General features: G+C 41.0%; 1 protein-coding gene across 2 annotated transcripts in view; it reads right to left on the bottom strand.

The window, feature by feature from the left end:
• Nucleotides 1-27,884, bottom strand: part of traf3 (TNF receptor-associated factor 3) — a 77,794-nt gene that overhangs the window by 16,379 nt on the left and 33,531 nt on the right. Inside the window, exons 2-8 of one of the 2 annotated variants that reach the window (XM_073039714.1) lie at nucleotides 16,959-17,240; nucleotides 15,220-15,271; nucleotides 15,028-15,132; nucleotides 14,493-14,657; nucleotides 10,560-10,637; nucleotides 7,498-7,572; nucleotides 6,683-6,775 (exon numbers count right to left, since the gene is read on the bottom strand). In XM_073039714.1, coding sequence (XP_072895815.1) covers nucleotides 6,683-6,775; nucleotides 7,498-7,572; nucleotides 10,560-10,637; nucleotides 14,493-14,657; nucleotides 15,028-15,132; nucleotides 15,220-15,271; nucleotides 16,959-17,221 — 831 coding nt within the window. In that variant the 5' untranslated portion in view covers nucleotides 17,222-17,240. The remainder of the gene's footprint in view (nucleotides 1-6,682; nucleotides 6,776-7,497; nucleotides 7,573-10,559; nucleotides 10,638-14,492; nucleotides 14,658-15,027; nucleotides 15,133-15,219; nucleotides 15,272-16,958; nucleotides 17,241-27,884) is intronic. The other variant, XM_073039715.1, reaches the window with a different exon arrangement.

Raw genomic sequence — 27,884 nt, 5'->3', positions numbered from 1 at the left:
AAGCACACCAACACCTCCATTTCCTCAGAAAGTATAGGATTTTCAGCATGTCCCTGATAATCCTTGCACCATTGAAATCATCCTATCCAGATGCGTAATAGATTGGTGCTGCAACTGTTCTGTCCTAGGTCACAAGAAACTGCAGAAAGTTGTAATGCAACCCATCTATCTGAGAAACCAGCCTCCAATCTGTTAACTTTGTCTATACTTCCTGTTGCCTTGGCAGAACAGCTAAGACCCCCCTCCCTCAGTTTTTCTCTCTTCTCCCTAGTCAGGCAGGAGATACAGATACAGAAACTTAGATACAGAGATACAGAAACTTGAGCGCAAAGACCACTAAAGTCAAGGACAGCTTCTATTCCATTGCTATCAGACTCTTGAATAGACCTCTCACAGGCTAAAAGATAAACTCTTGATCTCCCAATCTACCTCATCGTGCCCCCCTTGTATTTTATCTATCAACACTGCACTTTCTTTGTAAAGGAAAAACAATATTCTGTATTGTTTTTTTATGACCTCGATATAAGTATACATGTCATGACCTGTCTGGATGGAATACAGAAGTTTTCTACTATATCTGAGTACATGTGTTAGTGAATGCAATTCCACATTCAAATTCCATCTTAACTTTTGTTGCTGCCAGTGGTTCTGGTGCAGTTACCCCCAAAAATATTTGCTCAGGGAGAAAGTGGGTGTGGTGGTTAAGGTCTGAAGTTCTTCAACTCTGTTTTAAAACTGGAAGGCTGTAAAACAGATTATGTTGTGTGAATGATTCAGAAAGAAACCAGAACAATGCAAGCTGATAAAGCTGATCAGTAACTAGAGTTTTCACAGTACAGTGCAATATGTCACTTCATTAATAACAGAAGTGAACATTAAAAGCTGAAGTAAACTTGAGTGTTGAGAATGTTAATTCGAATGAAAATTGAAACAATTCAGGTGATACTGACCATCATGAAGAGGATCTGAGAGAGTACCATCTAAATATTTTCACAAACAAAATTCTCCTTGAATCACTCTTCGGTTTTGCAATCTCACCTCTCAGTCAATTGCATGGCTACTGATTTACAGATTCTGACTACTTCTTGGTCCAATGAGGACTCTAGGGTTTTAAAACTGGTGCTTGGCAATCTCATTAAATTCCAAGTAAAATGTCGACATCCCTCGATCAGATAACCTGTAATCTATTTTCCACGGAAACAAATAACTTGCTGCAGTCATTAGATGACAAATGAGCTCCCTTGATGGTTCTCAATTTCTAAGATGTATTTATTTTTTATGAACTAGGTAGCACTAGAAAGACCATCTATCATTTCTTGGCAGCCCTGAATCACCCCTTGACTGCTCAGCCAAAGGAGTGGGTCTGAAGTCCCACGTGAACCAGACTGGGCAATTCCCTCCCAGAATGACTTCTGTGAACTAGATGGGTTTTCACAACAATCAGTTTTTCTTAACATTGTTACTAATGATAACAATTTGAAAAAAAAAGCTAGATTATTGATTGAATTTAAATTCCACAGTGGGATTTTATCTCTGGGGGTTACTTGATCGATTACTGCTCCAGCACCATATTCACAGAGTGGCTCTTTCCCAGTCTCTCCATCCAAATTGTAAGCAAGTAAACTTTGGAAGAATATGCCAACTGAAATCTCCTTCTGAATCATTCTCTTTCGGATGATTTTTTATTTTCTGCCTTTCAACTGATGAAACCCACAAGAACCTTACATCTGCTGAAGAGAATATAGAAACATAGAAAACCTACAGCACAATACAGGCCCTTCGGCCCACAATGCTGTGCCATACATGTCCCTACCTTAGAAATTACTAGGTTTACCCATAGCCCTCTATTTTTCTAAGCTCCATGTACCTATCCAAAAGTCTCTTAAAAGACCCTATCATATCTGCCTCCACCACTGTCGCAGGCAGCCCGTTCCATGCACTCACCACTGTCTGAGTAAAAAACTTACCCCAACATCTCCTCTACACCTACTCCCAAGCATCTTAAACCTGTGCCCTCTTGTGGCAGCCATTTCAGCCCTGGGAAAAAGCTTCTGACTATCCATATGATCAATGCCTCTCATCTTATACACCTCTCATCCTCCATCGCTCCATGGAGAAAAGGCCGAGTTCACTCAACCTATTCTCATAAGGCCTGCTCCCCAATCCAGGCAATAAAGATGAGTTGGGAGTACTTTTCTCATTGAAGAGATGCCAAATTTATCTTCCTCAACAACCCAGAAAAGCAAGCTCACTGTATTTGACAATTTTCAGACAGATGAAATGACATCATCCGACCTGTTCTGTGAGCTGCTTCAGAAATAATGATACATTTCCCTGTCAAACATGCTCCAGTTTGACTCAGCATCAGAAGCCTAACATGTCTTCCTGCTGCTTTCAAAGTGTAAAAGTCTCTTTTTCAAACGCAAACAGTACGATTTTAAACAAAAAAAAATAGAGGCCGGGCCTTCCTTTGCATTTTCCAAATGGAGTGTATGGCGTCCTTGGGCAAAGTAAGAGGCTGAAGGTCTGCTTACTAATTCACTCCTTATGATGCTTGGACGTGATGGTTCTGGCAAGCGGCAGCTCAACAGACTTGGAATATCTAATGGCAAAGTGCCGCCCAAACTATCTAACACAGAAATTCACTTAAGCTATCCCGACAGCAGCCTACATCCCAACCCAAGCAGACGAGAAGCCCGCGGTCGATGAACAAAACTCCATCATCAGCAATATAGAAATGGGATACCTTAGGCCTTACTCTCCATAGTGGAATATTAATACCTTTATGGATTACCTCTCAGTTTGAATGTAGTTTCTATAATCGAGTGAACAGACACTGCTTCTTAAGCCCAAGATGCACCAACCACACCAACATCTGCAGCAGGCAACTTTTAAAATGAGATTACTGCAAACAAGTATTGCCATTTGGCTGAAATGAGCAATTGCCTATTTTAAACTTGGGCATTTCAAGTGTGGGGCGGTGGGGAATTTGTAGCACCATAATGTGACACACCATGTTCCCTTTGCTAACTTGTTCACCAGTTCAGCATCCCCATCAGCCTTTTATCTCTGGACATCAACCGGACCACTAGATGGTGCATTAACTGGGTTTGTCGTATTTGCAGAATAGAGAAAATACAGATAACGTTGGATATCCACTGACCCCGGTGGCAGGACCATTAAAAATGTACTGAGCAAGATAACCAGTCTCAATACCAGTCAGCCACAGTCAAAACAATCTTACAACAATAAATTCCTTTTAGTGGCACCTTCTCATTTTATTGTGCCACTTCTTAATTCAGTACAGTATAACATTTTAAGGCTGAACTACATTAACATTAATACTCATAGCCCCCAAAGTATCAACTTTGTAATTCTCTAAGGAGAATTATAAATGAGTGAGAAGAAGAGGGAGAGAGAGAGACAGGGAGAAGAAAGGAGACAGTGGTGGGGGGGGGGGGTGGAGACAGCAGCAATAAGCTCTGTTCCCCCTACGCTGCGTAGGTGTGTGGCCGCACAGTAACCAAATGCTCTCACGCACATAGCCTTTACTTCTGCACATCTGGAATTTATTTTATATAATGTTAATATAAAGTGCCACACAGTTTCCAGGCAGTGTAATAATTTCCTGCTGAGAGCTATGGTTGGTCTGCCCAGCTGTTGTAAAAATATGTTAGAGGGAACGTAGTCAATAAGGTAAAATGAGCAGTCTGTTTAGACATCGATAAGTAATTATAACATTCCCAGATATTATGGTGCAAATTTGTAGCTGGATACATAGAAACATAGAAAATAGGTGCAGGAGTAAGCCATTCGGCCCTTCGAGCCTGCACCGCCATTCAGTATGATCATGGCTGATCATCCAACTCAGAACCCTGTACCTGCTTTCTCTCCATACCCCCTGATCCCTTTAGCCACAAGGGCCAGATCTAACTTCCTCTTAAATATAGCCAATGAACCGGCCTCAACTGTTTCCTGTGGCAGAGAATTCCACAGATTCACCACTCTCTGTGTGAAGAAGTTTTTCCTCATCTCGGTCCTAAAATGCTTCCCCTTTATCCTAAAACTGTGACCCCTCGTTCTGGACTTCCCCAACATCGGAAACAACCTTCCTGCATCTAGCCTGTCCAATCCCTTTAGAATTTTATACATTTCAATAAGATCCCCCCTCAATCTTCTAAATTCCAGTGAGTATAAGCCTAGTCGATCCAGTCTTTCTTCATATGAAAGTCCTGCCATCCCAGGAATCAATCTGGTGAACCTTCTTTGTACTCCCTCTATGGCAAGAATGTCTTTCCTCAGATTAGGGGACCAAAACTGCACACAATACTCCAGGTGTGGTCTCACCAAGGCCTTGTACAACTGCGGTAGAACCTCCCTGCTCCTGTACTCAAATCCTCTTGTTATGAATGCCAACATACCATTCGCCTTTTTCACCGCCTGCTGTACCTGCATCCCCACTTTCAATGACTGGTGTACAATGACACCCAGGTCTCAGGTGCACCTCCCCTTTCCCTAATCAGGCCGATTATCTGCAGGCCGCATTCAGATAATAATCTGTTTTCCTGTTCTTGCCACCAAAGTGGATAACCTCACATTTATCCACATTAAATTGCATTAAAATGTGGTGGTGTTTCCAAAAGGTTAAACTGCCTTCCAGAACGAGAAACCAAAAGACAATGAACAATGGAGCTTCATGTGAAACTATACTCAGAGGAGTCTGCAGGGACACATCACACAGGATAATAAGAACCTTCTGTTTTTAAACAAAATTACCTTCACATTCAAACACAGAAGGAAACACAAGTTTAGCTTTTTGTAGTGTTTTCGCTGTAGCTGAAAGTGAAACAGAAAACATAACCTACCACTAGTATTGGCTAATTGTTGCCTAAAGGCACACCAGCACTGGCATAGTACTTCACTAATTTAAAAGACCTCATTGATCATCTTATCATAGGTATAGGAGAAGTTGGCTGCACATGTATTCACAAATGCAGTGGATCTAGTCAATTGGACCACTGTTAATCAGGGCAGCTGCTTATTTGGGACAAGGAGTATCCTGTCGTTTATTTGGGACACTATGCTGCTTAATGGGGCAGGGGACTGTTGCTGAACTGTTTCTAACTGGTGTCAGTCACACGCACTACTGCGGCTGTTAGACACTACTCCGTGTTTACAGTGATCGGTTTTAAATTGCATCAGTTACACGCGTTTGTGTTCAGAAAGCAGTGATTTTTATCAGCGTGAAATAGGCAGTTAAGACATTCGGAACAGTTTCACTCACTGTGGGTTTCAAGCATTCAGGCTTGGAGATGCCAGAAACAGCCGGGAGTGAATGTGAAATGATTTTACTTCTTCAACAAGTTAGGAATTACAAAGGTACGTACAATAGTCTTGAATGTTCCAATGAAAATGTAGATTTGGAAGATGCAGTCATCAAAAACATTGTATGAAGGCAGTCCATTATCTGCACTAGGTGCCTCTGCTAATTTTGTTCATTCATAATCAATCAAAAGAACGCGACAGGTGAATATCAATAACTAGTAAACACAAAGTACACTGCAGATGCCGGGGTCAAATCAACACGTACAACAAGCTGGATGAACTCAGCAGGTCGGACAGCATCTGTGGAAATGAGCAGTCAGCGTTTCAGGCTGAGACCGTCTTGGGGTCTTGGCCCGAAACACTGACTGCTCGTTTCCACAAATGCTGTCCAACCTGCTGAGTACCTCCAGCTTGTTGTACGTGTTGACTATCAATAACTATTAGGAACTAATATAGTTTTATAGTACTGTAGAGGTACCGGTAGTGTTCAACTTGTTTTGTATTTATCTAAATACATTAAGAGTTACTCAGTTAAATGGTAGTTTTTTTTCCCCTTTTAACGATTTCCATGAAACTTCAGTAATAGGGGCAGATGCTTAATTGAGCCAAAATATACTGGTCAAATGTAATTAACCAGAATACACGGTGCTTCTAGCAGGAATCACGTGAATAACTGTGGCAAAAACCTATTCTGGTTTTCCCCTTAACATAATTGTAATGATCCCTTCACGATATCAAAGAAATCAGGGACCAAGCTGGTCATCTTTCTGAGTCATGAGTAAAAGGTAATGTTTTCTCTCAAAGTTGTGACGTGAAAAAACATAAAGTAGCATGCAAGCTAGGATAACTCTATAGAAGTTTAGATATTTAAGTGACACTGACATCTTGAATAATAACATCATAATAACATACTGAATAAGGATAAAAAGCCCTCAGAAAAGATATCAACTGTACTGACAATTCTCCTTCAGGGATTGGTTATGCTGAAACTAATGCACATATCTGAACAATGATTCAACTATTTGTTCCAAAGCAAGAATTTCTACAGTTCAGTATTCAAAGCCAGTGACACATTATGATTTTAATACAGGTGTCAGCTCTCATTTCTGGAGAACAATGAAGACACAGAACCAGTTCACAAGCACACTGCTGGGCAAGCTGAATGAGTAATCTGCAGATCAGTGCCTCAGCCCCTCTCTCACAATTATCTCATCGCCCTTCTCTCCCAAACAATTTCAAATTTGTGAACACTGACACACCCCAACATAAAAGTGATCAGGTATGTATTAGGCACTCTATTCAATTTGCCTTTACTTTAAAAACAAAACACTTTGCTTGGACTTTTTCCCCTCTTTACCGTTTTTTCGAGATGTTCATTCTTCAATAGCACATATTTTAAATGCTGGGCCATTGTACTAACTTCATGCATTTTCATTTCTTGGTTGTTTCCCTACAAGAACAAAGCAGAAGAAAGTTCAATGATGGTGAAGGAAACAAAAGAAAAACATTTGAATTCAGCCTCACAATATAAAGTTCAGCTGGAGTTAGCAAGCAAGGTTAGCTCATGAAAATGTGAATTTCATTTTACACATTGCATCATGGCTGTAACTGCAATAGCACAATGAATATTTTAGAATTTTCTTTCTGCTGTTAGATTAGAGTAAAATCTTTTTTTTCATATTTTAACTTTTCTTGTGCTTGCTTGGATTTTTAGATAATCGCCCATGTAATTCACATAATCATACGTGTAACTGTTCAGTGAATTTTCCAGTAATTGTAGTATAGCTGAATCTGGGCTTTCCGAGATGGTTCTGAGCTTTTCTGCAGCAGGTGTCATAAGTGTCACTGTGAATAAGTGGATTCATAACCACTTGAACACGAATACCTTGTTATCTTTTTGGATTCAGCTAGTTTTTAAGTAGTATAGGACAACCACAACTTTTTGTTCCTTGCCTTCATTTCATTTTCTTTCTTATTATACTTTAAGATTTTCTACCTTCTACTTGGCACCCGAAGAAACTTCTGATTGCAAAATTGCCAGAATCCAACTGCCTAATCCCTGCTTTATATGGTGTCTCCAACTATTCCAAGTTCTACAGCTAGAATTTGATCAACTAGACTTCTCAGCATAGCTAAACTTTAATAGCAATAAAATGATTAAAATGTACTAACCTGGAAATTGCATCCATACTGAGAGAAAGGACAGGACATCGTCACATTGAGACACTGTAACTGGTGGTTATTTAACTGAGAAAGAAAAGGAAGTTATTTTTATTTCTGTCTTGGAATGGTATGCACCTCAATTACTGTAGGTTCCAAGTAGAAGGAAGGTTATTCTTTTTATCAGTCAAGAAAGGAAAGGTACTGACACAGAGTGCAACCTACATGTCAAGTGCTTCACGTAGTTAAGGGAGTGTCACAGGTGGACAGAGTCACAAAAAGAGCTTTTTGGCACATTGTCTCCATAAATCAAGCGCAATGATGTTCTGTCACCAAAGTTCTACAAGACAATCGGTGAGGCCGAATTTGGACTACTGTGTGGTCATCTACCTACTGGAAAGATATCAGTGAGGTTGAAAGAGTACAGAGCAAATATACAAGAATGTTGCCAGGACTTGAGGACCTGGGGTAATAGTGAAAAGTTAAATAGCTTAGGACTTTATTCCTTGGAGCGTAGGAGAATAGGGCAAGATTTGATAGAGTTATACAAAATTATGATAGACATAGATAGGGTAAATGCATGCATATTTTTCCATTGAGGCTGGGTGAGACTAGAAGTAGAGATCAGAGGTTAAGGATGAAAGGTGAAATATTGAAACATAGAAAACCTACAGCACAATACAGGCCCTTCGGCCCACAAAGCTGAGAAATGTCCTTAACTGAGAAATTGTCTAGGTTACCCATAGCCCTCTATTTTTCTGAGCTCCATCTACCTGTCCAGGAGTTTCTTAAAAGACCCTACCATATCCGCCTCCACCAACATCACGGGCAGCCCATTTCACACACTCACCACTCTGAGTAAAAAACTTACCCCTGATATCTCCTATATACCTACTTCCAAGCACCTTAAAACTGTGCCCTCCCGTGCTAGCCATTTCAGCCCTGGGAAAAGCCTCTGACTATCCACACGATCAATGCCTCTCATCATCTTATACACCTCCATCAGGTCACCTCTCATCCTCCATCGCTCCAAGGAAAAAAGGCCAAGTTCACTCAAACTATTCTCATAAGGCATGCTCCCCATTCCAGACAACATCCTTGTAAATCTCCTCTGCACCCTTTCTACCGTTTCCACAGTGAGGCAACCAGAATTGAGCACAGTACTCAAAGTGGGATTTGACCAGGGTCCTATATAGCTGCAACATTACCTCTCAGCTCTTAAACTCAATCCCACAATTGTTGAAGGCCCATGCGCCGTATGCTTTCTTAACCACAGAGTCAACCTGCACAGCAGCCTTGAGTGTCAAGCCTTGACCCCAAGATCTCCCTGATCTTCCACACTGCCAAGAGTCTTACCATTAATACTATATTCTGTCATCATATTTGACCTACCAAAATGAACCACCTCACACTTATCTGGGTTGAACTCCATCTGCCACTTCTCAGCCCAGTTTTGCATCCTATCAATGTCCCTCCACACTATCCACAACACCTCCAACCTTTGTGTCATCAGCAAGTTTACTTGCAGGTCCCTGAGTTTGGCCTTTAAAGTATCGGATCTCAAATGATGAAGCAATGTGTGGGCACGTGTTCTACATGAGTGAATCCGAACATGCCCTGTCCAGGTACCAATTAATTTTTGTTTTACAGGTGGCCAAGATGACACCAGCCTTGCTTGCTATCAAAGCTGTCAACTTCAAAAACATCTACACTCAGTCAGAAAGATTCAAATACTGTTAACAGATTGAAAAATATAGAACATTTAAAATAAATTCTTTAATTACTAAATATTTTAAGTATCAGGAAACATTAAATCACACTTAATTTGGATAATAAAATATTTAACATGTCTCTCATAACCAGTCCTCTCTGTTCAAACTGTTTCAGATACGGGACTAACATGGAGCCGATTCAGATCGCAGAGTCCCTGCATGAATTAGGCAAGTCCGTGCTCCGCCACTACACTCACACTGAGTCAAATGTCAGAGCATTGCTGTGATGTTTTTGGGAGAGCTCGGCCTGCAAATGTGGGGATAGAGTACCGTGGATCTGTTGTCATAGTCAAGGGTTAAATGACAGTAATATTAGCATGAAACTTACTTTTTTTAAAAAAAGGTCTTCAGTTCCTTGTTAAAACTATACTATTGCCATGTTAAGCTTTCAGGATTTCTCATAACATGAACCAAGGACAAAGAGTGTTTTTCCTTTCTGTTCTTAGTGCCTCTGTTGTCCTTTAGCCAGGTGACTTCCTGATCTATCACATGCATATTCAACTCATAATCCAACTCGCAACTGTGTATATGAAGAGCAGACGTTTGATCAGAGACCACGCCTTCTTGGTCTGATGCACAGAACTCTTCAAGCAAAGCAGCTCAAAATAGAAGCCCTCCGTTTACACACCTCCCAAATTCACCATTTCTACCAGAGAGGAGGACTAAGGTTTCAGGTCTGTGGGAAGCTGTGTTACACTCTCCGGATGTGCAGATATGATCCTACTCCTTCAACACTGGATGCAGATCTGGGAGCTCCCTCCCTCCCCAGCAGCATTTTGAGAGTACCTGCACCTGAAGGCCTCAACAGCTTATCACCATCTCAGAGAGTCAGAGGGATACAGTCATTACACAGGTCCTTCAATCAACTTAGTTCAAACTGACTATCAGGCACCCATTCTTACACTGTTCCTACCCTGACCCATTTTCATCCTCACAAGTTTTCATCAGCCCTGGAAGTCAGGATTGAACCTGGAGCGGTGAGGCGGCAGCTTTACCAACTGTAGCACTCTTCCACCTATACCCAGGGCAATAAATGTTGACGTTGCTAGTGATGCCTGGGTTGTAAACAAAGTACCAATCACAATTTGGTTCAAACTTCTGTTTTCTGTTAAAGGCTGTTTTTCACCTTGCTGATTTGTCTGAAGAGATGTTATACATGATTATTTTCCTCAGAGGAATTAAATTTTAATGTTATATTTTACAATCAAAGTCCATTCCCTGCACAAATTCAATATATAAACAGCAGTCTACTAACCAAATTTTAAAAATGTACCTTGAGGAAACTTAAACATAACAACTTACCTCTCCTCTCAGAATAAAAGTATTGCACTTATTAGGGCATAGGACTAGGAATGCAGGACAGTCAAAATCTTCATGTTTCTAGGAGATTAAAAGAAAAAGGGAAAAAAATATTATCCCCTCAAAACACATTACTGAATTGAAGATTGTGCATCCTTAATTAAACTTATTTCTATCCATTTAATTCCAGTCACATCATTCTACTAATCATTCTTTTAATGCTGCTCATTTGACTTAGTGATGGAAACTATCTGTAGAATTGCGTGGAATATTCTGAACGATTCAATCAGAAATGTTTATCCGCAATCTCTGGTATTTTTGAAATCAAATCTCTTTTGATACATTCTACTTTGAAAAAAGTATGTAATGAGGCCTGCATTTACTGTAAATTTCTTTCAAGTCCACTCCATCCCTCACACCAGCTTCCTCCCACTGAGCATTCACCGTTGGGTCAACCTTGGCAATGCATTAGAATGCAGAGAAAAGCTAATGAGAATATGGTATAGCTCTGTCTAAACCAACCAACTACAAATATAAAACCTGGTAGGCCATCATTAGCGAAAATATCATTAGGTCAGTCAGCAACATGACTAACATGTCTTTGACTATGCCATTCAATGGCATTTTTCAATAATTCACTTACTGTTGCCTTGTCTGGGTTCCATCAGAACCACTTTCCTTCCAATTTTATTACAGCCTTACACAATGAGTAAACTCACTGAGAAGGTGCAAGTGACCACCCTTGAATCTAGGGAAGACTTTGAAGCATCAAGGGGGTCCCAGAAAAGTTGAAGTTTATGAGGACTTCTCTTTGGGATGAAGTCACATCCAGTATAAAGGAAACTGATGACGGCAACGTTGTTCGACAATCATGTCAGCAGCTGGTCCTGTGTTTGGCCACATTCAGCTGCTTCACTGTAAGGTCAGAAATGGGATGATCAGTGTTCAGTTTCATTCGGAACACCTCTCGTGTCGAGATGCCACGAACACTATACATCAGATATATTCCGATTTGAGACCTGCAGCATCTGTACCATATAGATGGCAAGCAATAATCACAGCTATCAGATGAGGATAGAAATCAGCTCCTAACCTGCAATGGCATTAGCTTTTTGAAACTTAGCGATTCAGCACGGCAAAAGGCACTTCTGGCCCAACAAGCATGTGCTGCCCAGTTACACCCATGGGAGCCACAGGCAAGTATGTCTTTGCAATGCCAGAGGAAACGGAGGCATCCGAGGGCCGTGATCAGAGGGACCAGAGGCCGTTGTCTCTGCAACCTCCCTACAGAGAGCAGCAGAGCTGAACCAGAGTTGCTGGCGCTGTACACTACGCGCTACATAACGTGCTATACACCACCATCGAGCAGAAACCCAACTGTAGCTACAACAGAAGGTTAAGACCAGCAGTGATAGATTCACCTCCCAATTCCTGAAATGCTTCTCATCAGACACAGAATCAGGAGCGTGGTGGAATGCACTCCTTCTGTTTGGATGAGTGAATCTCCAACAAAACTAGACAGGCGCTCTGTATACTTAATCTGTCCACACCGTAACTGTAATTGAAGCAGTTTCAAAATGTACTCACCAATGCCACTCTTCAGCTCTACTGCCTGGAAGGCCAGGCACATGAAGGCATCACCAACTACAGATCCGCTTCCAAGTCATGAACATTACAGGTTTGGAAAATATCTAAATTACCGTATGGCTACCATGGCAAAATCCTGCAAATACTGAACTGTGGCAGTACCTGGATCAAAAGGGTTGCAGTGGTTCGAGGAAATTGCACACCGATTAATTAAAGGCAGAAAGAGAATGGCAATGAATTTCGGTCTAGTTGGTTTTGCTGGAATCCCATCAACAAATAAAGCCAGCCGGTGGTGTAGTGGCATCAGCACCAGACTTCAAGGCAAAATGGTCAGGGTTCGAATCCGGCCAGCTCCTTGCCTGATTTCCATCTGTGTTGGGCTGAGCGTCAAGCTAGCAACTCGGCCTCATAAAAAACAGACAAATGCCAAGGAAACGGCAAAAAAATGCTGCTCGACATGCCACAAGGCACGAAGAAAGGAACAACATCAACAAAAAAAATAAAAAGTAGCTTCACTTTGATATGTTCAACCAAACAACAATTGGATGTGATTAAATTCATGCTAACTTGGTTAGCACCTCTTTCACTACCAACTGGTTTTGAAGAACAAGAAAAATTAAAACAGATGCTGGAAATCTAAAATAAAGTGAAAGAAATGGAAGCTCTCAGTAAGTGGAAAGAAGAACATTAACATTTCAGGTTGAAGATTCTACATCAGGATATTCTGATGGAAGTTCCTTGATACAGAGACGATAACTCCATTTTGCTTGCCACAGATGCTACCTAGTCATTTGAGCGTATCCAGCATTTTTGATTTTTAATTGCTGCTCTTGAAGAACAAAAGACTGATGTGTAATAGTGATAAAGGGCAGACAGAACCAGACGGGAGAGGGGAAAGGAAAAGATGAACCAAGGTTGCAGAAACCCAAGTAGATGGGTGTGATACTATGCAAAGGCCTTAGGCACACTAGATTTTTTTATATGGTTTCAGAACATTAAGACCTCCACAGAGCCCTGAACTCAACATCTTCAAGGCTGTCTGGGATTACCTAGAGAGTAATCCAGAGTAATCCAGAGTAATCCAGACTCTCCTTGGCTGCAAGTGAGGCAGCCAAAGTCTGCAGAAGATTTGTGGCAAGTTCTCCAAGAGGCTTCAAAGAACCTACCAGCTGATTTTCTTACAAAACTGCACAACAGTGTACCTAGGAGAATTCATGACGATTTAAAGGTAAAGGATAGTTGATTTGATTTAGTTTTGTACTGTTTACTGCTCTTCATAGTAAATTTTCTGATATTTAGAAAATTTTTGAAAGCAATCCTCACTTTACCTATTTTTTATTTACATATGCCTAAGACTTTTGCACAGTTCTGTATGTGAGTGACAGGCAGATAGAAATAGAGTAATGAGAAGTAGAACGTAAAGATGATCAAAGGGTCTGCAGGGGTTCATGGACCCATCTATAATGATGTGGGTCCATGGTTGAAAGATGGCTGGGAAGCCCTGAAGGGAGAAAGACCTGGATGGATTGTAGGAGTGGGAAACTATACTCAGGGGGTGGGTCATGTGACATTGTAAAATTCAGTATTCGTCTCAATTTGCTGTAGACCTCAAAAGCAGATGATGAGATGCTGCTCTTCTACTTTATGTTTGACATCACTTTAGGAGCAGAGAATGTGAAGGATAGAATGGAAAAGGGAGAGGAAATGATATGGAACTGCATGGTCGAGCTGTCCATTGAGGGCAGTGCACAGGCAGTCTGCAGATGTTCTGCTTGGTCCCACTGATGTTGTGTAGACCCACAATGCCAATCAGGAGGTTGGTGAGGGTGCATGCGAGTTGCTGCCTCGCCTTTAATGTCTGTTTAATCTTTGGATGGTTGTGAGGGAGGAGGAGAAGGGGAAGTATTGCACCTCCTTTGGTAGCTGGAGTGGTCACGGGGTAAGGAGAGGAGTGGGTGGGAAGTGGCAAGTGTACTAGGGAAGTCAATGCGAAAGTGGTCCCTGTGGTAAACAGAAAGGTCAGCTGGTGTGGTGAGGACCAGGTGAACAGCATTATCAGATGTGCCTTGGGCAAAGGAGATAGGGTGAGAGGGAATGAAGAAAATGCACCCCCTTACTACCCACGTTGCAAAAAGAAAGCAGACATCATTAATAAAAATTAAAGCAAGAAGCAAGGACACAAACTCATGGTGCCAACTATAGACCAATGTGTGACCATAGGATGGAAGCTATCCTCAGTTATACCAAATAACTCCAGCTTTTTTGCATTCTTCCAGATATTCTGAAAACTTGCATAAACTTAGTAATTGCATAAAGAAACATGGTTACATTTATCGTGGAGCATTTTACCTTTAACTCTGCAATCGTTATTTTTTTATTGCAGTATTTACAGGCTTGCTCCCGATATGTACAAGTTGAATTTAAATGGTCAGCTAAGTCCTTCCTCTGAACCTTTTCTGTGCACCCCCTGCGAGCACATCGAACTTCCTGGTAAGGACATTCATGTAAGTGAGCCTGCACGAGAGAAAGCAATCAAACAACTGTTTGCATTGAGACTACTACCTTCAGACAATGTTCAAATGTCACATTTTCTTGATCGTTTTAATTGGCAGACTATTAATATTTTCTTAATTTTCACATAATAATTTTTAAATGATCTCAAAGTCCTAATAGTAAAATTTCTATTTACTTTCCAAAGACAAAACTATTGATGTTGTGTAAAAAAAAAAGGAAATTTAAACATTTAATAGTTCATTCCAATAAAAGTTTGCAACTTCCAAGTTAAAGCTTAATCATGCTGTAGTCCACTGATTATCTAAATATGCACCAGAATGACCCAGGAGCTACTGATTGTGATTCAGATAGGGTTAGTAGTATCCATTACCTCAAGCTTTCCTAGAGGTAGCTGTATCTTGCATCCATTTATTTCATTCCTACAATAGATTTGAAGTGCTAGAATCTCCTTTCTACAGCAGGTGTCCGTAAAAACCTTTGAAAATAAAAAAAAAATAGAACTTTAATGGTTCTTAAGATAATAAAATTGAAATTCAAAAACGACACGTCCCAAATTGCTTACCGCATCCTCATATAAAGGCTCGTTATCAAGTGGGCACACAGAACTTGGATTCCTGGAAAAACATTACATAATTATACATCGCAGTAAGCTAAATCCCAATAGCAAAGTAAAAACAATTTGATTACATAGCTCAATATGTTCACAAAGACATACTTCTCTCCTGGTCTAAATGCGATCCAAGTTGTATTACCATACACATCTATTCCTAGTTTCTAAAACGTATCCAATACACAGAGTGAGAGTTATTTTGCAATGATTTTGCAGACATAATTGCAACACTGTCAACTCCACATTTCAGGATTCTTCCACCCCTACGGGGTTCAGCTGGCACCATAATTGCATTTTGTTTATCACTGTTCAACCCAATTTATTTCACATTGGGGCATCATTCAAATAAAATGACCACAAAATTAACAAATGAAAATACAGTTTAGAATCAAATTATATTGATGTAAGACTTATCAATCTGTATTTATCAATAAAGCAAAAAGAAAGGAATTTTTCTCACAGCCAATACCGGTTCCAGTACATGCTAATTATCAGGTCTTTAACATATAAAGTTAAGATTTTGGTGTCAAAGCTTTTTAATCAACATGAGCATTTTCTGTTTACCATAACTGTACCAATTTTTTCAGTTATGTATCAGAGGGATACATAAAACATGAAATGCTTTATTCAAAAGAAACATGACATCAAACGTGCTCAGAAATAGGCACAGCATGGAAATTGGCCCTTCAGCCTGGAGCATCGATCCAAATTGACTGTGTTAATCGCTCTATGCCCTCATTCAAGTGCCCGTACAGACGCTGCTTAAAAGTCGTTTCTGCTCCTGCCTCCACCATCTCATTCCAGATACCAACAATACTTCGTGTGAAAAATATACACCTCAGATTCCTTTAAACCTGCTCCCCTTCTTCACCTTAAACTAATGCCTTCTAGAAATGGACACCCCTACCATGGTAAGCAGATTCTGCATATCTGCATTCTCCATAGCTCTCATCATTTTATGTGCCTCTATCCCATCACCTCTCTGCCTCCTTTGCTCCAGGAAAAGTTAGACCCAACTTTTATCCAATCTCCGATAACTCAAACCCTCCACTCCAGCAACATAGATGTGAATCATTTAAATACCATCTCTCACTTATTCACATCTTTCCTGTAGAATGGTGACTAGAAGTGCATACAATACTCCCAAGTTTTGTACAACCAGAATATCACATCACAGTTTCTATACTCATTGTCTCAAATGATGAAGGCAAGCATGCCATACCCCTTCCTCACCAACCTGTCTACCTTTGTCGCCATTTTCCGGGAAGTAATAAACATGCATTTATCTCCCTGTACAACAATTCCCAAGGACCTGCCATTCACTGTGTACGTCCTGGCATGTACTAACTTCCCAAAGTGCCTCACATTGTGCAGTTCAATCGATCTGCCATTCACTGTGTACGTCCTGGCATGTACTAACTTCCCAAAGTGCCTCACATTGTGCAGTTCAATCGATCTGCCATTCTCTTTCCCACTTTTGCTTGTTGATTTAGCTCCTGCTGCAACCTTAGCAACCTGTTTAGGCAATCCAAACCAACCTGGTGTGGCAGTAAATTATAAAAGAAGAAGTGTGAACCAGGTCTCAGATCCAAACTTGTCAGATGAATCAAAATAACTACATCAGCAGACACACAGCAACGCGCTTCAGATTAGTTCAAAAACTATACGTCAGAATATCTCTCTGAACTTACCCAAGAATTTTTTGCATACAGCTTCCACAGAACCTGTGGCCACACGCGGTTTGCTTCGGATTGCAGAGCGGAAGACAGCAATGCTCACACTTGTACTTGTTTTCCACAGTCACTACAAATTTCTCCTTGAAACCCCCATCCTCCGGTTCAATGCTTAGAGATGATATCCTACCATCTTGAACCTGGGTTACATTCGCCTGCTGTGCCAACGATTCCGGGGAAAACAGGGGTGCCAATGACTCTATGTTTCTTGCTGTTGCCATGGCCTACGGCCGCCCAAAGCTGTAAAGAAGCAGTTTTTAGTATGTAACAATAATAAGCAGCCCTTTAATATACTCTGTATACAACATTACTCTTTGGGCACAACCTGGGGTATCCTTCAACTCAGAGTTAAATCCCTGGCGATTCATTAAAAAAATGTTGTCTTGGGAGATTGAATGGAGTCCGTTAAGGGAAGCAAATGACAACAAGAACACAAGGAAGCTGATCTAGCCCATAATGCATCAGCCACCCTCCCCATTTCAATATGCCTGTGGCTGACCACTCTGCCTCATCTCCTCTTCCATGCCATTCCACATTGTGAACAATTTCCTGGTCCATCAAAGGTGAGACCAGTTGTAAGTTGGGGGACCACTACATCGAGCACCACTGCATCATCCTCCACAAGTGGGACTTCCCAGTGACCAAACATCTTAATTCCAATCCCCATTCTGCTTCCGAATGTCAGTCTATGGCTTCCTCTTGCGCCAAAAAGAGGCCAACTTCAGGGTGCAGGAGCAACACTTTGTATTCCATCTGGATACCCTCCAACCTGATGGCATGAATATTGATTTCTCCTTCCGGTAAACAAATTTCTGCCCCCCTTCCTTTATTCCACACTCTGACCTTTTACTCCTTAACACCTGCCTATTACTTACCCCAGAATCCCCCTCCTCCTTTCCCTTTCTCTTATGGTCCATTCTCCTCTCCTATCGAGATTCCTTCTCCTCCAGCCCTTGACCTTTCCCACTCACCTGATTCACTTATCCAGATTCCAGCTTGCTTCCTTTGCCCCCACCAACCTTTTTATTCTGGTATTTTCTCCCTTCCTTCTCAGTCCTGAAGAAGGGTCTTGGCCAAAGACGTTGACTATCTATTCATTTCCATAGATGCTACCTGACCTGCTGAGTTCCTCCAGCATTTTGTATGTGTTGCAACCTCCTCTTTAAATACCTCCATAATTCAGTCTCCCTAACTTTCCAGGGTACAGAATACTAGAAATTCAGTAGCCTCTGAAAAAAATCCTCTTGCAACACAATTTTAAATGGATGCCTTTTCCTTTGTTCAACACTCAGTCACTGGTGGAAACATCTCAACATGACCACTTAGGATCTTACATATTTTACTAAGAATGCTCACCCTTCTTCTAAACTCTGAAGAATATGGATCTTTTCCTCTCATTCCAGGAATCAGTCAACTGAACCCCTGTTGTTAATATACCATTCTAAAATAAGGCAACCAAAACCACGTACAGTAGTTCAACCTCACAACCAACTCATACAAGCATAGAAATACAAATAATATACTGTATTTCTAAACTCTAACCCCCTGCAAAAAAAGGCCACTATGCCCCTTGCAAAAGGGCTTGCGGTACCTGCAACTTATTGCAAAGCTCTCACAAATCCACCCACTTTCAATGTCTCTTTATTTAGCCTGTTTTTAGTTCTTTCAACTGAAATTCCCGACCTCACACTTCCCTGTCTCAATCCCCATTTGTCAAGTTTTCACCCATTCACTCAAGCTACCTGTATCCTGTTGCAGAGTCCATAATCACATCTTCAGAGCAACATACCCTCCCACCAATTTTCATATCAGCAGCAAACACAGGTACCTGACACACTGCCCCCTCCCAAGTCATTAATATAGATAGTAAATTGTTGAGTGCCAAGAACAGATCTTTAGAACACTGCACCAATTAATCAAACAGGCCTGAAATATTTCCCCTTTTGTTTGGAATTAAAGAAGGCACCAAGTTGATCATTTCAATCACAACTGTAGCTGGCATTTCCCTCTATTTAGCCATAAAGTAAAATACAACAGTAGACATGGGATACAACACTCAGATCTGAACCGTACATCAACTAAAACCAGAGAATTGTACGAGAAAATGAAGTACGCAATAATTAAATACTCAGTATTACCCAAGCTTAAATTTCCCTATTTAAAGTGTTAGGGTAGCTGACTCAAAGATGGAGAATTTTAGGTATTTTTCAAATTGCAATTTGTCAGTCAAATTTGGAGATTTACAGTCAAATTACAAGCAGAAAATAGGTCTTTTCAAAATGAAACAGTGAAAATTGACAAGGGACTTCAATGATGCCGATTTCATGCCCACGTTGTTATCACTGCAAACAAGATTCCAAGTCTACTTTTTTTTTAAAAAGTCCCTTCCAAACGCAAAAACATTCAAGCTATTGTAAAGCTCTGGGCGTTGTAGTGTAGATAGCAATGGCATCTGCCTAACACTGCCTGACAGCTAGAAATTACTTTAAAAGTTTGATTTCCACTGCATTCAGATGATCATTCCTAGAATTAAAGAGATGGCCCGTGTCTCATTTCATCACTCAACTCGCACTTGTATAATGAAATGTTCAATATACACACATCTTTTCAGCTTTCACACGATGTAACATCCAAGCATCTTTAACGGACTTCATACAAGTGAACATCATCAAACATTTTTGTCCAGAGAACTCAAACGTGCCACTTGTTCGTGCCTATACATCTCTATGAGCCAGGTACTTTATTCCTGTGCTCTTTGATCTAAGTGAGAATGTCTGAGCCAAAATTTGAATCACATCCAGACCCACTAAACAGTCTGTCTCACTGGCTTGATGCCTTCTGGGTTTTCACAAAGTTAAATTCCAGGACTCAGTAAGGGATGCAAAAGGAAAGTCCCGCATCCCAAAATAAACACACAGCTGCAGAACAAATTTACCTTGTTTTCCTATCATACATCTTCTAACTTTCTTTCCAAAGTACTATTCGTGTAGATCAAAATAAACGTCAATTATGCACGTGTATCAGAGTTATATAAATGAAACCAGAGGCATACACATGTTAATGGCAACCTTCCTATTTCTGGATTCCTGGACATGCTGGCATTAATTAACTTTATTTATATCCCTTGCTTTTGATATTTTGTTGTCCATCTATCAGGAATGATTGGCCATGGTTTCATGCTCTGCACAAATAGTTCCAAGTAACTCCACAAATCTCTTGGGCTTACTTGTTTTCATATTCTCAATTTAGTCATAGTTCTGAGTTGTTCTACATCATTTCTCCTTACTGGTTCCGTTCAGGAGATGGGAAATTCAAATCTCTTATTAAGAGGAACTTCATGCATGCTGACAAGTAATGTTCTGTCTCGTTTAAATGCTTGGTCATGGATTCCATTCCCCTTCTCTCACATTCCGCTCATGTTTGCGAGGATAGTCTTATTACCTTTCTCGAAATGATACGTAGATAACACCACTTCGCAAGAGGACTTCATGTACGGGAAAATCAGCATCTTTGGACATCCCCAAAGATTAATCTGTTTAGTGCAACATCATTCTGATTCTGGGATGTGGAAATCAGTAAAATTCCAGGACTGATCATTTACCATCATTGAGTTACAAATGGTATTGGGGTAATGTTAGATTAGGGAAACATCAGAAATTATCTTAAGAAAAATGCTTAGGATTTCGACGTTGATCATTGTCCTGTGAACACAATCTGCAGAGTGTTAATTAGGAGAGACTTTGACTCAAAGTTGTTACAGTGCTTTGCCAATTGCTTTTCTATAGCTCCTGTATGAACAACAGTCACATGATTTAATAGATGAAATTAGCCAGACATGAGTCACATAGTCCCTCCAGAAGAGAACAAAAGAAAAATGATTGAGAGCATAACAAACAAAAGTGATCATAGATTACCCTTTCTTAGTTCAAAAGAAGTGTGTGTACTGTAGTCGTATGTAAACTCTGGGGGAAAAAGAACTCAGACTGAGGGAATCTAGGGGTAAAATGGTGCAAACAGAAGGAGGAGGAAGAGAGGGGAAATCCCCACAGGTTTCTCTCACTGCACTTGCACAAGTAGTTCATAAATTTCTGTTCTGGGAGAAACTGAGACTTAATTTTGGTAACCTTTCCAGTAAATATGCAAGTCATGCAGTAACTACAGAACTAACCAATGCCGAAGTGGATCATACAAGGAACCGCAGGTGCTGGAACCTGGAGCAAAGTCACACTGCTGGAAGTCGTCAGCAGGTCAAATATCAGCTGGCCAAGAAACATCAGTGGAGGTGAAGGGCTGGTCGACATTTCGGTTTGAATCAGTAGAAGAAAGGTTTATTTAGAAGTGAGATGGAGGGTTAAAGCAGAGGCTACTAGATGGTAGATGGATATCAACCAGAGAGGGCTGGTGGGTGAAGGAAGAAGGGAAGATAGAGCCAGATGGGTGAAGGGGAGGAGGAAGTGTTCAGACTGATGAGCAGAAAAAGCAAAGAAGAATATGAAATGGGCAAATAGAGCTAGGTGAGGGAAGAGGTAGTCAGGTGAACCACGAGGAGAAGAAAGAAAAACCCCAGGTGGATAGGTATGAAGGTAATGGTTAGATGGAACCAGCTGGGGGAGGGTGGTCTGAGTAATGGGATGGATTGGGGGGGGACAAGGAAGTGATGGTAGAGGTCAACAGAAAGAGAGAGGAGCAGGATGGACTGGTGGGAGCACAGGAGATATGGATCACCCAAAATCAGAAAGTTGGTTGTTCTTTCTCTTGAGTTGCCCGCTGCCCAAGCAGAGGTGGCGTTGTTCAAAGTAGGATTTAGACACATCGTGGTAGTAAAGACTGCCAAGGACAGACAGATTGGTGTGAGAATGGTTGGGGAGTTGAAATGACCTGCAGCTGTTAGTTCAAGAGGTGGCACTGTCTAATTGAAATGCTGAATCTAAGCCCCCATCTCCTCAAAGGCAGCAAAATTAACCCTGCGGAGTATAACCACAAACCTGGTTATGAGGAATTCAGTACAGTACATGATGACTATTACTCTTACATGACTTTATCAATGATCGGATTGCTGCATAAGAGTTTACATGATGGCAAATTGACAATTACAATGTAGACGCTGTTGAATGCAGTGCAACATTGGAGCACAATTACACAGTCATCTTCCCCACAGTGTGGGAAATCCACCAGGTATCTGGTGAATTATTGCCCTAGCAGTCTATCACCAATCAGCAGGAAAAGATGGAAGCGGTTATCAACAGTACCACAAGCAACAACTACCCACTAAACTTGTGTCAGGGCTTCACCAGGACCACTGAACTACAGGCCTCATGAGAAACTTGCTCCAACATGGACCAGAGGACTGAATTCCAGAAGCAAGCGGCAGTGACTATACTTGATATTAAGGCAGCAATTGACAGATGGAGCCTTGATAAAACTGTCAATAGGCCCAAAGAGAAAAGCACTCCAATGGGTGCAGCCATACCTCCAACTGGCAGAGCCTACTCTGCGCGGTATCACGAAATAAATAAATAAATAAATCATAATCTTTTAATAGCCATCTCAGTCCAGGAATCATAGTCAGAGATCATCAGGCTGTCCTGTCTCCCTTTCTCTTCACCATCTACATCTCAGACTTCAACTACAACACAGAGTCTTGCCATCTTCAGAAGCTTTCTGATGACTCTGCCATAGTTGGATGCATCAGCAAGGGAGATGAGGCTGAGTACAGGGCTACGGTGGGAAACTTTGTCACGTGGTGCGAGCAGAATCATCTGCAGCTTAATGTGAAAAAGACTAAGGAGCTGGTGGTGGACCTGAGGAGGGCTAAGGCACCGGTGACCCCTGTTTCCATCCAAGGGGTCAGTGTGGACATGGTGGAGGATTACAAATACCTGGGGATACGAATGGACAATAAACTGGATTGGTCAAAGAACACTGAGGCTGTCTGCAAGAAGGGTCAGATCCGTCTCTACTTCCTGAGGAGACAGAGGTCCTTTAACATCTGTCAGAAGATGCTGAGGATGTTCTACGAGGCTGTGGTGGCCAGTGCTATCATGTTTGCTGTTGTGTGCTAGGGCAGCAGGCTGAGGGTAGCAGACACCAACAGAATCAACAAACTCATTCGTAAGGTCACTGATGTTGTGGGGGTGGAACTGGACTCTCTGACGGTGGTGTCTGAAAAGAGGATGCTGTCCAAGTTGCATGCCATCTTGGACAATGACTCCCATCCACTCCATAATGTACTGGTTAGACACAGGAGTACATTCAGCCAGAGACTCATTCCATCAAAATGCAACACTGAGTGTCATAGGAAGTCATTCCTGCCTGTGGCCATCAAACTTTACAACTCCTCCCTTGGAGTGTCAGACACCTTGAGCCAATAGGCTGGTCCTGGACTTATTTCCACTTGGCATAATTTACTTATTATTATTTATGGTTTTATATTGCTATATTTCTACACTATCCTTGGTTGGTGCGACTGTAACAAAACCCAATTTCCCTCGGGATCAATAAAGTATGTATGTCTAGGCCAAACTACCTTCTTAGGGTCATATGTGTGGGTGTGGGAGGAGGGAGGGAGGGAGGGAGGAATTCACTGCTATTGCACAATGTTCACTTCTATTTACAACCACTCAGCAAACGAGGCCATGCAAATCATTTTCATTGTAACATTCAAGATGATTACAAATTCTTTGTAATTTCTAACTTGAAGCAGTGAAATTGCCATTTCTAGCATCTCCAAGCTTGAAACCACAGTTGAGTAAAAAAGTTCTGAGTTGTCTTACTGCTTATTTCTCACCAACTATCATTAACAAAAATCACTGCTTTTTGAACAAAAATATACACAACTGATGCTATTTAAAAAACATTCACTCAAAACATGATGTAGTGTCTAACGACTACACAAGTGCACTCAACTCATGGTAGTTAGGAACTGCTCGGCAATAGTCTCCTGGGCCAATTAAACAAAGAGAGTCCCAATTATTTTCTCAGTTAGTTTCTGTTTGAGAGTTGTCCCAGTTAAGTGGCCGCTCTGACTAACCGATTGTCCAAATAACTGGAATCCACTGCATTTCCCCATTCTGATAGCATTACATGACCTTCAACTTTCAACTACTCTACCCTCCACAAAGCATCATTGGACAGTTGACAGGTCACTTCCCAAACCCTCTCTGGATGTGAGTGGATGCCACGGTTGATGCATGGCTAGATAAAAAATATTACTTCCAATCTGCAATTGTCAATATTCTCTGTGACCTTGCTAAAAGCAATGTCCAGAATGTCAGTTTCTGAAACTTCATCTAATTTGGCAGGATCAGCAACTACAGGATCATGGTAAGAATCTTAATGGAAATTGATTTTACGTGGGAAGTGACACTAATCCAGTGATGTTTTCAGGACAACCCAGAATGTCAGACGAGGGTAGGGATTGCCATTTCTATGCTTCTAGTATTCAGTAAAGAAAGAGAACCAAACAACGGAGGGAATGGACGGTCAAATTTAGCCAAGTGCCTTCATCTCCCTTTTTATTTATAAAGAGATTGCAATTTAGAAGTGGAATTTTGAACCCTTATTTTTAAATCTATATTATAGCTGCCTATTTTTTTTAATATAGACTACAGCATAGAAATGAGATTTTCCAAAATCTGTTGCCACAAAAAAGTCATGCTCAGCTGGAACTCGTGATGAGATACTGACTGACATTCTGGCCTTCTCTCTTACCTCCTGGAACCAACTTATACTTACTTCCACTTTCTAACTGCTGGAATATTTGCATAATAAAACTTCACAAAAACAATTTCTAGATGAAAGAAAACGAAACTAATCCATTGGCTGCACTGGATAAATATTATAAATATTGCAGACAGGCTGGCTCCTGTTCTATATAAAATGCATTTGCCTACTACAGTACTAATGCACATCAGACTTGGGGGAATCCCAACTGGGAACTGGATCAAGTTCTGCTTGCTATTCTGGAACAAATCCAGGTACTTTCACTATTAGAACTTCAGCTTCGAACATTTATGTCAGTAAGTTATTACATTCCACTGAGGTATTCAAGGAACAAATTATTGATTCCTATGCACATCATTTACACAGGAACATTTTAATACAGTCTTAATAAATGCTAACATTACTTATATTAATTACCTGCTTACTATTTGATAGACCGTACATAGAAGGTAACAGAAACAGTAGTAGGTCCCCTCTTCCATCAAGTTTGCCAAACCATTTGACATGATCAAGGTTGATCTGTGTTGGCTTCAACTCCGCTTTTGTCCTAGTTTCTCATTACCATCAATTCCCTAATCTTTCAAAACTTTATCTACCTCCAGCCTAAGATGTGGATGAATGCTTCAGTCCCAGGTGAACCAAATCAGAGGGGCCTACATTATAGTATATGGATGGGGACCTCTGCTTCATTTGAAAGGGATGACAAAGTTATGAATTGCCTGGTTCTGAATGAGTAGTCACTGAGGAAGACTGAATTTAAGCAAAGAAAGTTTCCTCTACCCTCTTTTTTTAAAGCTGTTTCTGTTCTCCATTTCTAAGACAGTCTTATGCGTACTTCCTTTGCCGTGGGAAGCAGAGCCTTTAGCATCACAACCCATGTCTCACAACCCTCTTCAAATTTCTTCACAATTCATTATTGCCAGCTTTTAAAATCGCCCTTTCTTGGACTCTACTTCTGAACATCTAATTTCTTCCTAATCCTATTCAGGTTTGCTCGTGAAACTTAAAATATTTTGCTACATTACGGTTGTTATGAATCTGATCATTTGGTAAATTTCTTGCAACCAAGCTGATGCGTACCTTCCAATAATCTGTGGTCCTCGCAAAAATGTACTTATCTAAAACGGCATAACCCCACCCACCAGGCTAAAATCATCTCATTCAATCGTTTTGATCTCAGCAAATACATGATCCTGGGGTGTGAGGCTTTTTTACTCTTCATAACACAGCATAAAAAGTTACACCAGAGGTTTTGAAAGCAAAGTTAAAAATATATGGAATGAAATTGTATTATTCACAGATGCATTGATCAGTCATTCATCCTATCTGTGGTGGTGAGTTTTGTTGTGCAGTCATTTGCATCTTTACAGAATAAAGCACTCTTTTACTGACTATTGGTGAATGGTCCATGTTAATAGAATAGATTTAGCTTATATTCCGACAGAGCAAAGTACAATGATGACATTGATATGTGAGCCACCATATTGAATGCGGAATGGGGCACACAACCCTTCCACAAGTGGTTTTATTTCAATAAAATAAAAAAGAGAATTGATTGTAAATCTAAGTCCATCCCTGTAACATTACACTGGCACTTTTGGGGTTTCCCTTCCCCACATAAACTGAAAGAATAGTCATGTTAGGGGTAGTGGAGGGTGAAGGGGTTATTTCTAGATACATTTTGAGCAGGATTTAAAGTTAATTATTTGCCAAATGAGCTCATTTATACCTAACTCTTATTTCTGTGGTTGAATTGGAGTTTCTTTCCTTTCTTACTACTACTACTGTTTGTCTTGGACACTTCTGCGATTACCAAACTGACCGATCATTTTGAAATTTAACTTGCCTCAAATTTTTCATATACATTGTAATAGTCATTAATTAGGATGGTGTAGAATTTTATGCCATGACATTGAGCTTTTAATCCAAACAACCATTTAAGATCATGTGGACTTCCTTGATTTTTTAAACAGGATTGATTAATAGTGATCAGGAATCCAATCTAATTCACCAAGCGCCTGGTATCCCCTCTGATGTTCTCACTCCAGGAAACTTCCTTTGGAGAACACGTCTGGCAGGTGTGCAAGTGGCAGTTAATAGGAGGTTGGAGAATAATGTCCAAGTAATAGTCATCTGTGAGAGCCAAAAGCGATTAGCACTATCCATAGCAGCATTAAGGGGATTAAACATCAAAGTGGAATCCTAAAAAAAAACTGGAAACATTGCAGTCAAGACAGCAATGTTGAGAATAAGTCCTTTTGAGACCCTGGAGTTCACAAAGGAGGGGTGAGCCTATCCAAATAACGACATTATCACTAGCTGCACACGCAGAAAAGGATGCTGAAGGAACATGGAGTGGTTCAGTGTGTCAGATGTTGGACGAAAACCAGAGAGGAATGAAACTGTGATTACTATCACAGAAATACAATCGCTGACTTTTGCTATAGGCACTGAAGACCAGATTTGGAGAAGACCACCACAGGTTACCATTCCCTTTGAACGTATTAGCAAACAAGAATTTTTGAGCTTATGTTTTACATATTTTATATGAAAATGGTTAAGACCTCAAGACATTAGAGCAGAACTACGCCATTTGGTCCATTAAGTCTGCTCCACCATTCCATGCTTTAATAGGCATCCGTTAGTCTCATGAGACCACGGATTTGCGCCTTGGAAGGTTTCCAGGGCACAGGCCTGGGCAGGGTTGTATGGGAGACTGGCAGTTGCCCAAGCTGCAGGCCTTCCCCTCTCCACGCCACCGATGTTGCCCAAGGGAGGGGCAAGCTGCTTGGGTCCTAGGACCCAAGTGACGGATTACTAGTCCGATGCCTTGTCCACTAGGCCACGCGCCAACACTGATTTATTATCCCTCTAATCCCCTTTCTCCGATCTTCTCTCTGTGATCTTTGACACCTTTACTAATCAAAAAACCGGTAACCTCCACTTTAAATAATTCCAGTGACTTGGCCTCCACAGCCGTCTGTGACAAAAAATTCAACACCTTCACCACCCTCTGGTGAAAGAAGTTCTTCCTCATCTGTTCTAAAGGGACAATCCTCTATTCTGACGTTGTGCCATCCGGATTGGGAGGCAATATGCTCAAAAGTTCTGATTGTGTACAGGAGTTTCGCCACCCCCCCCCCCCAAAGGAAAATGGAGATC

Source organism: Hemitrygon akajei, chromosome 3 (assembly GCF_048418815.1).
Source record: "Hemitrygon akajei chromosome 3, sHemAka1.3, whole genome shotgun sequence".
Classification (NCBI taxonomy): Eukaryota; Metazoa; Chordata; class Chondrichthyes; order Myliobatiformes; family Dasyatidae; genus Hemitrygon; species Hemitrygon akajei.
Note: the sequence above shows the minus strand (reverse complement) of the source record. Positions and strands in the feature narration are given on the sequence as shown.